The sequence below is a fragment of the Salvia miltiorrhiza genome, chromosome 4 (genome assembly GCF_028751815.1).
Source record: "Salvia miltiorrhiza cultivar Shanhuang (shh) chromosome 4, IMPLAD_Smil_shh, whole genome shotgun sequence".
NCBI classification, from domain to species: Eukaryota; Viridiplantae; Streptophyta; class Magnoliopsida; order Lamiales; family Lamiaceae; genus Salvia; species Salvia miltiorrhiza.
The window spans coordinates 55,089,383-55,102,849 of NC_080390.1; the positions used below are offsets into that span (position 1 = coordinate 55,089,383).

The 13,467-nt window shown below is 29.4% G+C and overlaps 1 protein-coding gene across 1 annotated transcript; it reads left to right on the plus strand.

The window, feature by feature from the left end:
• The first annotated feature begins 12,364 nt into the window (after window positions 1–12,364).
• Window positions 12,365–13,248, plus strand: LOC131020816 (ethylene-responsive transcription factor ERF023-like). Its single transcript, XM_057949845.1, has one exon. It carries the CDS (start codon window positions 12,460–12,462, stop codon window positions 12,976–12,978), a length of 519 nt encoding a protein of 172 aa, XP_057805828.1. The 5' UTR covers window positions 12,365–12,459; the 3' UTR covers window positions 12,979–13,248.
• Window positions 13,249–13,467: the final 219 nt, after the last annotated feature.

Below are 13,467 nucleotides of genomic sequence, written 5' to 3' on the forward strand. Positions count from 1 at the left end.
AGCTCAAAAATTTAAATATGCCCTCGCATTTAATGTTGTCTATTCCATTACTATTAGATTGCTAACAACTGCATGTGATATTGGAATAATGGCATGCTTTTAAAGCTAGTTGTCTATAATTAAATTGACATCTCATGTTAATTTACTATTTAAGAACGAGCTTTAAACAAGTCTAACGCAAAGATATCTTTAATAAACTTGAGCACGAGAAACTCAAGCGATTATTTCTGTGGCCTTCTTATTTATTTATCTTGAAATTGAAGGATATAAAGGAATTAAAATTCGTATTACAAATCACCATTATAAATGAGATAAATACCATCAAAGATTCAAAACTGCAATGTAGCTTGCGGTAATAGATTTATCACCCAAATTTTAAATGGGATTTGATGAAAATTAGAAATGATAAACATTTAGTTGTGGTTATAGTATTGTTAACAATATCATGTATGATATAGCCATATAATTATTGACTGTGATTAAATGTTCATCACTACAAAAAAAAAAAAAATCGCCCGTAATGCCGCCGGTGATCATTTTTTCGGCGGCCGCCCCATGATTACCAACGGCAAACCGCGGCCGGTAATCGCCCTTTTTTGTAGTGCATGCATGTTCTCCAAACAAATCATATCTTGTGTGTTTGAATATGTCCACTAGTGGAGCCACTATTTTTTTTTTTTGTCGTGAAATGCATGTATTAAGAGAGAGAGAGAGCGATTCTATTTTTATATAGATATATTTTTTAATTGATTTATTGAATGATTGAGTTGATATTGATTTTACCTGTAACCACGGCTTCAGTTAAGAGAGTATATTAATGAATATTGTCATGAGTGATTTGTGAAATCGTATAAAAGATGAACTGATGAATGATAGTTAACTCGTGTACGTCGAGAATGATATTTTCAGAATAATTGATAATAAGAATATCTTGCAACGTTTTCAGTCGATCATTAGACATCGAAATCAATTGTCACTGTTTTCTCAAGCAGAAACAATTAACTCATCAAATATCTATTCTTAAATTATTCGTAATTCACTTAAACTATTTAATATATGAAATTTTTGTTCGTTATTATTACTATTATGTTTGTTTTTTAAGAAAATAATTAAATAAATTGTACAAATTACTAAAGAAATAATCTGTCCGGGGGTCGCCGTTTTAAAATTCCGTACAAGTTCAATCCTCCTGATGATAATTCTTAACTCCGCCACTAAATATATCATGATATATATATTTTTAATTTTTTAGAGGGTAAAGAGGAGGATCATACAAAACATGAACAACCATTAGAGAGTCAATAAAATGATTTAAAAAAAAATGAAAAATTAAATAAATCAAAAGAAAGAAAAAGAAAATCAGAAGAGGTCAATGCAAATCACACGGTTCACGTGCTCCTAGTTAGTAAGTTTAACCTAGCACGCCTCCCAGAGAACATGTGGTCCCTACCACTAAATTGAATTATTAAACTCAAAACTTGTCTTAAACTATTTACACGCACACTTTATTAGTTTTTTCTTATTTATGTAACTAAAACTCAGTGTCCCATTTGAGGATTGATACGAATTTTAATAAAATTATTAAAAATATTATAAATAGAATAATGATACAATATATAGAAATAGTGTTAGCATATAAAATAAAATAAAAATATGTTTTTAATTAAAAAATAGAATATAAGTATAATTTATAATTAAATATATAAGAAAACATATAACGTGATAGTTCAAAAAGTGAATTGAGATTTTTTTTTTTGGTGGAAAAAAAGATGTTAAATTTAACTATTTTTTGTGGACAGATGGAGTATTTTATATAGAATATTTTATATTTAATTATATTTTATTATAATTGATATTAAGTAAAATTTGTTGCAATAAATATACTTGACTTTAGTTAACTTTACCAATCACCATATATTACAAAATACAAAAAAAAAAAAAAAAAAAACACTTTAACGATCAGAAATATTTTTCTATCCGAGCCCAAATTTCAATTTGAACAACTACAAAAACATCTTAGGGTACGTTTACTTTGATGGATGAAAAAATGATGAATAACAAAAATTTATGCTTTTAAATGTTTATTTTCTTTTTCCACATTTTATACAAAAGAGAAGTTAATCATTTTTCCTTCCTTATTTTCACTTCAAGAAGGGATAATATTATCCCTCCATTTAACTTTTCTTTTGTGTAAAATGTGAAAAAAGAAAGGAAACATTTAAAGACATAAATTTTTGTTATCCCTCCTTTTCACATCCATCCTTAATCTAAAAGGAAAAGCACGAGAATAGATATATTTGGCGAGAGGGCATTCTTCTATGCATTTATACCCTATTTAATTAGGTCTAAATTTAGATTTTTGAGGCTTTATCGATGAGTTCATTTCTAATTAAAACATTTTTATCTTGTTGAAAAGTAGATTCATTTTAAAACGTTCTAGTAATGTCTCATTTTTTCAATTTTTAATAAAATCATCTCTCTTAATTTTTTTATGCGACTTTCAGGCTGAGATGTCGACGTTCATTTAAATGTGGATATACCGAAAAAATGATTAAAAACATTTGAAATCCACCTTCTAAATTATCCACCCATGTTTATCCAACGAGATTGAATTGACCTTTCAAGACATCTAAATCTCATCTCCAAACTCACACAAAAAAAATTGGTGGAGATTAATTTAATACAAATTGGAAGATTGAGATATTATTAAAACTATTTAATAACTAAATCGAATTTACATTAAATTCGACCTTTTATTGCCTCGCTTTTTATTGGCCGTGCACAAAAAATAGTCACTCTTTCATTTTGGGACGTTCACAAAAATTAGTTCATTTATATTTTTAAAAATTTTCTATCACATTGTGTGCCGTTTTATTCACTCACAATACAATTAATTATTATTATTATTATTATTATTATTATTATTAACATTATTTTTTTAGCTAATTTTTTTTCTCTACTCACAATGCACTAACAATTTTTATTAAAACTCGTGTTGCCCCTTTAGGACTATTTTTTGCGGACGTATCGAGTATTAAAAAGAAATTCCCATTAAATTATTAGAGCACAGGATGCAAGAGCCCAAATTCCATAGAAAAAGCCCATATCAAATTGAGCCCACGTAGTATTTTCGCAAATTGAAACATTTATGAGATTCATGGAATTCTGAATTTTCATTAACTGCTTGGCCCAAATCTCAATCTCAAACTCCAACTACAATATTTTTTTATTTTTTATTTTAGAATAACTCTCAACTAGAAATAGCATGCATAGTTTCAATTCACAAACTCTCCAAATTTTAGTATAAATTGGGCTTCATTCCACCCTGTCTTTCTACACCAAACCATTCAAAGCAAACATCGACATGTAAAAATAATTTCTTAATATTATATATCTCAATATATAAAACATTTGCATAGTTACTCATTAATTTCCACACGCACACAGCCACATATTTAAGATCCTATTATGAATCGTGATAAGTATTGGCAGATTAAAAACTTCAAATATTTTTTAGTTTTAATGATAGTATAAAATTTTGGGGGTGTTGTATCATCAAAACTTTTATGATAAATTTTAAACGGGAAAAACACCGATAAAGGAAAAAGAGTACTCACCTTTTACAAGCAGAAACGACGAAAAGAAAGTCCACGTAGAAGCACAAGCGCGAGCAACTGTAAAAACAACCCATTCGAAAAGAAATCAAAACCAAAAGAGTTAGACCAAACCGAAATCAGATTCTAGCGCACCAGAAGTCTGAAAAACTTTCAGGGCACCCACTCTAAACCCACACCACCAAATCTAGATGTCCAAATAAAAGGCAAGATGCATGTAATCCATGCAAGAGCTAGCGAGGAAGAGGTGGTCATCAAGTAAAATTAATTCAAATGACATAATTTATACAAAATATTAAAATATCTCAAAATTTCAACCAATTTTACTAAACAATGAATTAATTTATATTATTTTTATTTATTTGGGTTAATCATCAAAAGTAAACCACCTCATAGTTGTGAACAAAATCACCAACAATTTTATTACTAATACTTGTGTTTACTCAAGACCATTAGTTGAATATATATGATGGAAAATCTATAACCTTGCTGAGTTGAAATAGCTACAATGTTTTAATTAAGTTTGGATGAAAAATAAGAGGATACTTTTATATTATAATCTAAGAGTATTTTTTTAAGAGAATCAATTTAACGTAAAAACTCACGTGCGACCGTCTGCATCGTGCATATAACATCGATTATAAATTAATTTTTAATTGGATTTTAGTAATTTCCAATTATAGTTCACTACTTCTTAATTAATGCAAGTTGAACTAAATTTCCAATTTGTAATTACTCATTCTTAAGAGTAGGACTTTTCCGATCCTAAATAAGAATTTATTGATCTCATATTATAATTTATTAATAATAATATATGTTGATAGGAAGGAAGCAATGATCACATCAATTGGCAATAAATTAATGTGTCCATCTCTAACAAGTCTAAGTTGCCTGGAACCATACAAATTAATTTCAGCACGTGGTTTTTTTTAATGCAAATTCAACTAGTGCAAACCGACACACTCTCAAAACGAAGTTAATAGAGTATATTGTAATTTCAATAATATTTCAAGTATTGTAGTTCCAATAATATTAAAATTTAAAATAAAATATGAAATACAAAAATTTAAACTAAATGATCAGGACATCAAGTAACTAGTTTAATACTCCATCTGTCCCAATAATAACGGCACAAAAAAATGGGGCACACAAATTGAGAAAAATGAGGACATCATGTAAATTATTTCAATTTGTAAATGTCAAATACATTAAATTTATGTGTTCGACGCGTAAAAATTTAAATTTATAATTAAATCTCCTTCGTATTAATTTAATATACAACCACGACGGCATATTTGTCCCAGCATTATAGTCATTGTTGGAATAAATCTTCTTCCCAAAATTGATGTGAAACTTTCCCAAAATTAATGTTATATATATATGTCAACACTTATGTACAAAACTGTTATGTTTCAACATTGGAATAATTACTTCTTTCCGAAATTATTGTTATGTTTCAACATCAGCTGTCTGTAAACACATTTAGTATGTTAATTACGACGAATAATGTATCCTTAAAAAAAGCATTAATTTTATGATGTATGAAAAAAAAGGTTTTTTAAAAATAAATTGGGGAAAGAAGAGGTATGTACAAGTACAATTGTACATTAATCATTAGATTTCTCTGTCAATACAAAAGGTAATATTCACTGCTAAAAATGACATTTATTTTTGTAATTGTTTTGGAGGATAATTTAAGACATGATTAATAAGAAGTTACTCCCTCCTATTCAAAATAATGTAGCTCGTCCTAAGCTCGATCACACAATTTAATAAAAAATAAATTTACCAAAATTAACCTTATTAATGATAATTTAAATCATGATTTTGTGGAAAAAAGAGAAGAATTTTTTCTCTTCTCCAACTCAAATGAAACAGACTGTGGAGTGTTTGTCTTTCAAATTAGTTTCTTCCGAATACAAAAGATTGTTTTGCAGTGATTTGTAAAGCGACATTTAAATTATAAATAATTAAAAATCTAAAACGACATACGTTTTGAAGTAGGAGGGAATAACAAATATGATATATATATATATATATATATATATATATATTAACAGGGGCGGAGCTAGGGGTGGGGCAGGGGGGTCACTGGGCCCCCCTGGGATTTTCAAAAATAGTAGGGGTATTTTCGTAATTTTATATTAAAAATAAAAAATATATAATTTTATCTACATTATTATGTTGAGCTATTTTAAACTGTTATTGGTATGCAATATTTAGAGTTAAGACGTTTTGAAGAAGTGAACACATAATTAATTTATACATATCATGATTGGATTGGATTTTAGAGATTTATTTTTTTAATTTGATATTGAAAGTTACTTTATCTTACAAAGTTTTATGAGATTTTTGCAAATAAAATCACAAACTATTTCAAATTTGTAATTTTAACATGACTTTTGACTGTGGCGAATTAAATCACTATTTTTTCAAAATTTTCAATTACGTCCCCTATTTTTTTTAGATCGTCAGAGTGTTGAATTGTAACTTACGTGGATTAGTAAAGACGACGTCGTTTTTTTGAGGCCTAAACAACGTCATTTCGTACAATTTCATTTTTTTTTTCAAATTAGAAAAAAACTGTATCTTGTATTTGCACCATAATTTTCAATATGTAGTAATTTTATTGAAAAATACATCGTAACATGAATATTATATGGAGAAATAATTCACACAAACTTTAAGTTAACAATTCGACAATCGAAAAAATTGGGGGGTGAAATTGCAAAAATTAAAAAAGATGAGTGATTTACTTCGCCACATTTTCAAAGTTACATTAAAAAAATTTTGGACCCCCCTGAATCAAAAGTCTGGCTCCGCCCCTGTATATATATATAGAAAATTATGGTCTTATTAGTGAAAACTCATTGTTTTGTCTTGAGGTGGGGAACAATACGAACGAGCTAGAAACTCCGACATAACAAATGACTTTTTATAAGATATTTTGAAGAAAATTTCTATCCTTTAGAAAACGTGCATCAAATTCATTCATGGTAAAAGCTAAAAAAAGAGAGAAAATTGAAATAATGAAAAATAGCGAGAAACGACTAAAGTTTATACTCCCTCCGTCCCATGAAGCATGACTCATTTATTTTCGGCACGAGAATTAAGAAATTAATATTTTGTGTGTTAAGTGCGGTTGGTGAAAAAAGTGTAAAGGTGAATAAATGATAATTTTTTTATTATTTTTAAAAACAGATTAAGTTTTGCACGACAAATCAAAAAAGAAATTGGATCATGCTTCGTGAGACGAAGGAGTGAAAGTCTAACATAATGAGAGAGAGAGAGGTCACATAAATCTCGTGGAGGCTTTTTGCACATGTGAACCCCTTAAACAGGACCAAATTTTTAGGAAAGGTCGGCTTCAGGGGTAACTTCGTCATTTCAATTAAAAATCATTACAGATAGGGAAATATGACCACCCCATAAATAATACTCCATCTTTTGATGGGCCACCCATCTTTTCCGATATAAAATTATCTACTACTGTTGGATCTCATATTTTATTCTATACCAAAAAAATAAAACATATATAAAAAAATAAAAATATTCCAATTTGAATATTACTATATATGATTCTGATCGACATGTATACTGATCTTCTTTGTCCATTTATAGTTCAATACTTCAATTTGGTTCAATCTTTAGAACACGTGCGCAATAACATACAAGAAGATGCTAAGACAAGTACTACTATTTTTATTTTTATTTCGAAGTTAAATATAATCCAAAAATGGATGGATAATATTATCTATCCTTGAAGTGAAAATAAATAAGAAAAAATATTTTTGTGTCAAATGTTAGAAAAGAAATGAGACATTTTAAAGACATATTTTTTTGTTATCCATCATTTTCTATGGATAAATTTATCCATCAAAGTAAACGCAGCCTTAGAAAAAAAGTGTCTGATCATGTGGAAATGTCGGGCATTTTTGCGGAGTTAATCCTAATTTTTTAGGAGAAATTCATGGAAAAAAGAGAAGGGATAGTAGTCTGCAAAATAGGTACAACACAGAAAAGTAGCAAAGTGCATTCGAGAAATTCACGCCGGCGACGAACAACACCGTCGCCGCTGCCGCCGGCGGAACCGGAGCTTCTGTAGAGTTTGGGGGCAATATTAGGGTTTAAGAGATTTTTACAAACATCAATTAGAGATTTAAGAGATGACTAAAAAACTCCACCTTCATTGTGCAAGCAGAAATAATCACAACTAACCACATTAATTAGAGGCATTGGAGTATTGTATAAGAACAATTTCAAGGATCTTAAGAATGACATGAATATCCTCAAAAAAAAAAGACATGAAATTAATAAATGTTTTTCTTTTTTTACATTCGACATGAAATAAATGTTAACAGTGTGGAAGATAATTAATCAATATAGTGGAGATGATGAAGCACGATTTTTTTTTTTTTACGTTACATGTTTGAAAATGAACTCTCGTCGGCTGTGAAGGATTATCTCCATATTCCATGCATGTTCGTGTTGGTAATAAAATTATCTCCTTAGTTCAGTTTCCGGAAAAAAAGGTTTTAACGATATCGACAAGTAATGACTTTACTAATTAATTGCTTATCCTTAATAAAATACCAAATATAGCAAAAGTCAATTAATTTATGACTAAGTAATTAATTTATAGGAGAATTGGACACGTGTAAATGAAGTATATGTAGGGGCAACTGTGCAAGTTGTCGTGCTATTCTCACTACAAGATTTTTTATTTTTTATTTTTATTTTTTTAGATCTAGGTCCATTTTAGGTGTCAATTTTAACTTTAAAATTTTAGTTAAATATCCAAATTATTATATACGCCGTTTTTTAGTTAATAATTATAAAATTAGGGTGCGTTTTCTTTGATTGATAAATTTATTACGAAAAAATGAGGGATAACAAAAATTTATACTTATAAATACCTCATTTCTTTTCCCTCATTTTGTACAAATCATTTTTCATTCATTCTTTTCACTTCAAGGAGGGATAATATATCTCAAAGCTGAGCCCCAAATGATGAATTTGGGTTTCTCTCCTAAATTACCAAAAAAAAGTATGATTGTGAGGTAAAACTACTTCAAGAATATCTAGTATAATTAAGCAGTTTAAAATTTTATTTAATTTCAGTAATTAAGAATGCTAGTTTGATCTATGAAAAAATGAAACATGGTTCGACCCTTTTTACACAAAAGTTTGTACGAGATATCACACATCAAAATTTTATGAAATGTATTTAATCTTGGATAGAATAAAGATACTATTCGAAGAGAAAAAATATTTTCACAATTATTTTTTTTTCAAAAAATCTGTATGGTCGTTTCATTACTCACGTGTTGAGAGAGTGTAAGATTTTTTTTTTCTTTACGAAGTGATATTCCTATATTTTTCCTCAAAAAAAAAGTGATATTCCTATTTTATTTTATTCGGTCGACATGATTTTTTTTTTTTTTTTTTTACATAAGCTTGCTCACAATGTAACAAATTTATTGGACTTATTTTTCGCAATTAATGGGCTGTCTCATATTGGTTCTCTTGATTTGGTTTTCGATTAATGGAGAGCGAGAGAGAGGCCTTTCAAATTTGAAATTTCATTTGTGGACACCAAAATTTGAAATTCTATAAAAAATATTAGATAAAATAAATAGTTTTATTACTCGATACATCTATAAAAAGTGTGATCTTTTTACTATTTTGATATGTTCGTAAAAATTATGGTGTTTCTATTCTTGTTTTACATCCCTTTATATTTTCATTTTTTTTTTTAGAATTACAAGAGGGTATCCAATATATAATCTAATAAGCAACCCATACGCAGACGAGACCTCTACACCACACAAAGGTGGGAAAACAACCGCACGCATGCAGAATCACTACCCACGTAAAGATGTGAACAACTACCCACACAAAAGTGGGAAAACTACCCACATGTAGGAATTGAACTCAAAGTCTCTCATAAAGGAGTCTTTGGGTGTCTCAGCTTTGCCACTTGAGCTAGGCTTCATCGACCCTTTATATTTTCAACTTCATTCACACGTAATATATTTCAAAAACCTTATATTTTTTGCCTAATACAATGGTCTTTGTAGGATTCTTTCTCCACTCAAAACACATCTCCAAATAATATACATAACCTCTAATTTACCGGATGGAATCCCATGTTCTGTAATTTACCGTGTCACCATTTTTAACTCTTAGTGTCTCTATTTTATAAATATTTGTTATAAAAATAAAAAATATTTTCATATAATGAACTCTAATTAATATTTATAACTACAAAATGAAATTAAAAAAAGATATCCTAACTTTGAATTAATTAACCCCAAATTTTTATTATTAATTTAAATAAATATAAAAAAATAATTATAAACCTTAATTGAATGAGTGAATCCAAGTTAATTATCTTAAAATTATACTTCTTATAAATACTAATAAATTAAAATTAAATAAAAAATAATTAAACATTATAACAAATTAAAAGTGTGACACACGAAACACAATAAATTATAGGTTGGTTTATTATTTGTACAGTAGTATGTTAGTCGGAATTTGGATCCTGCTGGGAGATGGGAGGCCGCCAAAAGACCACGTTTTCACGTCCCTTTCAGTTTCTTTTATTTATTTATTTATTTATTTATAATGCAAATGTTAATTTATGTTAATTAGTTGTTAGGCATAATAATCTTTCGGTAAGAGCTAGATATTCATTATTACTATAATTTTCTCTTTGTTAGCAAAAGTCAATCAATTACATGACTGAAGTTTTATTGGAGAATTGGACATGTATAAAAGAAGTATAGTATATTTTATCTTTAACTTCATGTTTGTCAATTATTTTTTTATATAAATAAATAAATAAATTTAAAGATCGTGTCACTATAAATTTGAACCTAAAATCTTTAATTTTATGCATCAATCACTCTACTATCACACAAATTCAGGCACACTTGTCAATTGTTAATTAGTGTTAATAATGAGCAGATGCTTATATTTTCATATACATCAACCAAAATAAGAGAACAAGTAAAGAAAATTACAAAAAAGAAAACATCAAAAGAGAAGTGTAGGGGTAACTGACAAGTGACAACTGTCGTTCTACTCTCTCTTTCTCTCTCGAAGATTACAACCAAATTAATTGACATAGGTCTATACCGTCTATTTCGAATAAAATAAAATAAAATTAATTGACATAGGTCCATCTTGTTTATGTGTTGTTATGAAATTATACATGTGTCATAATTAATCATTTATCACTATGAAATATGGGCGAGTGGCGATGGTGGGGGGAAGGGGTGTTAGGGATTCTCTTGAGTGGAGTAAATTTATTTCTATTCTTACTTTTGAGTTGTGATCATTTGAAATTTTAGTAATTGCAGATAAACAAATTAGAAATAATTGAAAAAGAAGAATTTATAAAAAATATTAATAAAGGCAATTTTGTCTATTCATGCCTAAAACGGGTAATTTCTATTTTTGTGGGTATAATTTGCTTTTGTTATCCTAAAAAGAGTATTTTTCATTTTGACTCTTACATTTTTAACTAATAATTACAAAATTAAACTAAAACCACAAAATATTGAAACTAAAAAAAAAAAAAAACCATTCCATCTTATGACAAATACTATATAATAATTTTATAGACTTGGAATAACATAATTTTAAAAGATTATAGATCCATTCTTTCGGTTAAAAATATTAAAGATAATATTTCTTAATCATATATAAATTCACTGGTTAAAATTAAAAAAAAAAATCTTACTTCTTTCGTCCACAAATAAATTAATCCCTCCGTCCCGCGAGTCTTGACACGTTTGGGTTCGGCACGGGAATTAAGGAGTTGTAGATTAGTGTTTTAAGTGTGTAATTAATAAAGTATAAAATTGATAAAGTATGAGAGATAGAAGGTAATAAAAGTGATAAAGTAGGAGAGAGAATATAATAAAGGTGATAAAGTAGGAGAGATAAGGTAATAATTATTGCCCAAAAAGGAAAACGTGTCAAGATTCGTGGGATGGAGGGAGTATCACATTGTGAAAGTCAGCAATAAAATATGATCGGTAAAGTTGTTAGCGGAATAAGAGTCCACATTAAACTTGAGTTGAGTTGTGTAGACCCTACTATTATAAATAGAATTGATAATTTTTTTGTGGACGAATCAAAAAAGAAATTATGACAATTTTTTCGTGAACGGGTGAAGTATTAAATATTCTATACACTTAGCAATTGTTAGGTAATCATATTTAAAAATGGTCCGATTAATAAAGTAAGATAATAAATAGTAGTGATAAATAGTTATTGTATCGTTAAAATTAATTATTTCATAGGTGATACGAGATGATTTTTTAAAAAGGAATATTCGTGAAATAAAATAGGGTCTTGATTTAATCTTGCACCCTCTTGTGATTATTAATTTGAGTTGTACTTAACGCATAAATAACCCTAGAATATAACCATATATGCACTTAGATAATAAAGACCTTTGTATTAACAAAATTATATAGATATCAATTACTATAGTTCCCCTTCTCCAACTAAAAAAATAATCCTCTCATCACATTACGACTACACATCACATATATATTCACATGTCCCAATCAATTCTACTTAGCACATGATGTTTCTAAATTTTAATTTAAACCCAAAATGATTTGATTTTTTCTCAAAACGGACTATCACGAACCACATATGAAAATGGTACCATTGTATTATCTTTACCATAATAATAATAGTAATAAATATCCATAGGATAGGGACATACATATAATTGCAAAATACAAGCCTCTCCCTTCAACACAAGCCCAAATTAAAAACAATAAATAAATAACACACCATGCTCAAATAATTCTTATGCAAAATGGAGCAACCTCCACCATGCAACAATGATCACCCCTCCACCGCCGCGGCCGCGGCCGCGGCCGCGGCCGAGACACTAGGGGGCGGCACGCGCCACCCCGTCTACCGCGGCGTGCGGAAGCGGCGGTGGGGGAAATGGGTATCCGAAATTCGGGAACCAAAGAAGAAGACGCGGATATGGCTGGGGTCCTTCCCGGCGCCGGAAATGGCGGCGAGGGCTTACGACGTCGCCGCCTACTGCTTGAAGGGCGGCAAGGCGCAGCTCAACTTCCCCGACGACATCGGCCTCCTGCCGCGGCCCTCCACCAGCGCCGCCAGGGATATACAGGCCGCGGCGGCGCTGGCGGCCAACATGGCCGCGGAGAAGTCGGACTCCGCCGCCGCGCAGGGCGGCGGAGGGGACGATTTTTGGGCGGAGATAGAGCTGCCGGAGTTGATGAATGAGCCGTCGCCGGAGGTATGGTGTTGGAGCTCTAATAACTGTGGAGACTTCTATGGTGATGATGATCGTATTTTTTAGACTAATTATTTTATATTCTTTAATTATGAACATAATATTAATTTTTGGTTACAAATTGTTGTCATGTTTTGACCTCATTTTGTTTTTGTTTTTTTGTTTTTAAATAAATAAATGATACGTATATAAATAGATTGCAGTATAAATAAATGATAGATAGCTATATACCGATGATGTTGTATTATGTATTTTATATATACATTTGTTCTTACACAGTTGTTACTTATGATCATTTCGTTTAATACTGTTTTATTACATGTTTATTTTGATTTCTTTCCAACCTTTACACTTTTGATTTTTTTTAGATTATATGTATTTATTAATTACGTCTATCTATCTATATGTATATAGATACAGGATGTGGTTGGAATAAAAAACTTCTTATTTTAAAACTTTCATTATAGTATAGTAAGTATAATTTTTATATTCGATGCAGTAATTTAAAGAAAAATAGTTTTAGAAGGAGACCATACAGATTTTAAGAAAAATAGT

Excerpts from the sequence above, each read along its gene's own strand:
- LOC131020816 (XM_057949845.1), top strand. The coding sequence starts at position 12,460 with ATGGAGCAACCTCCACCATGCAACAATGATCACCCCTCCACCGCCGCG.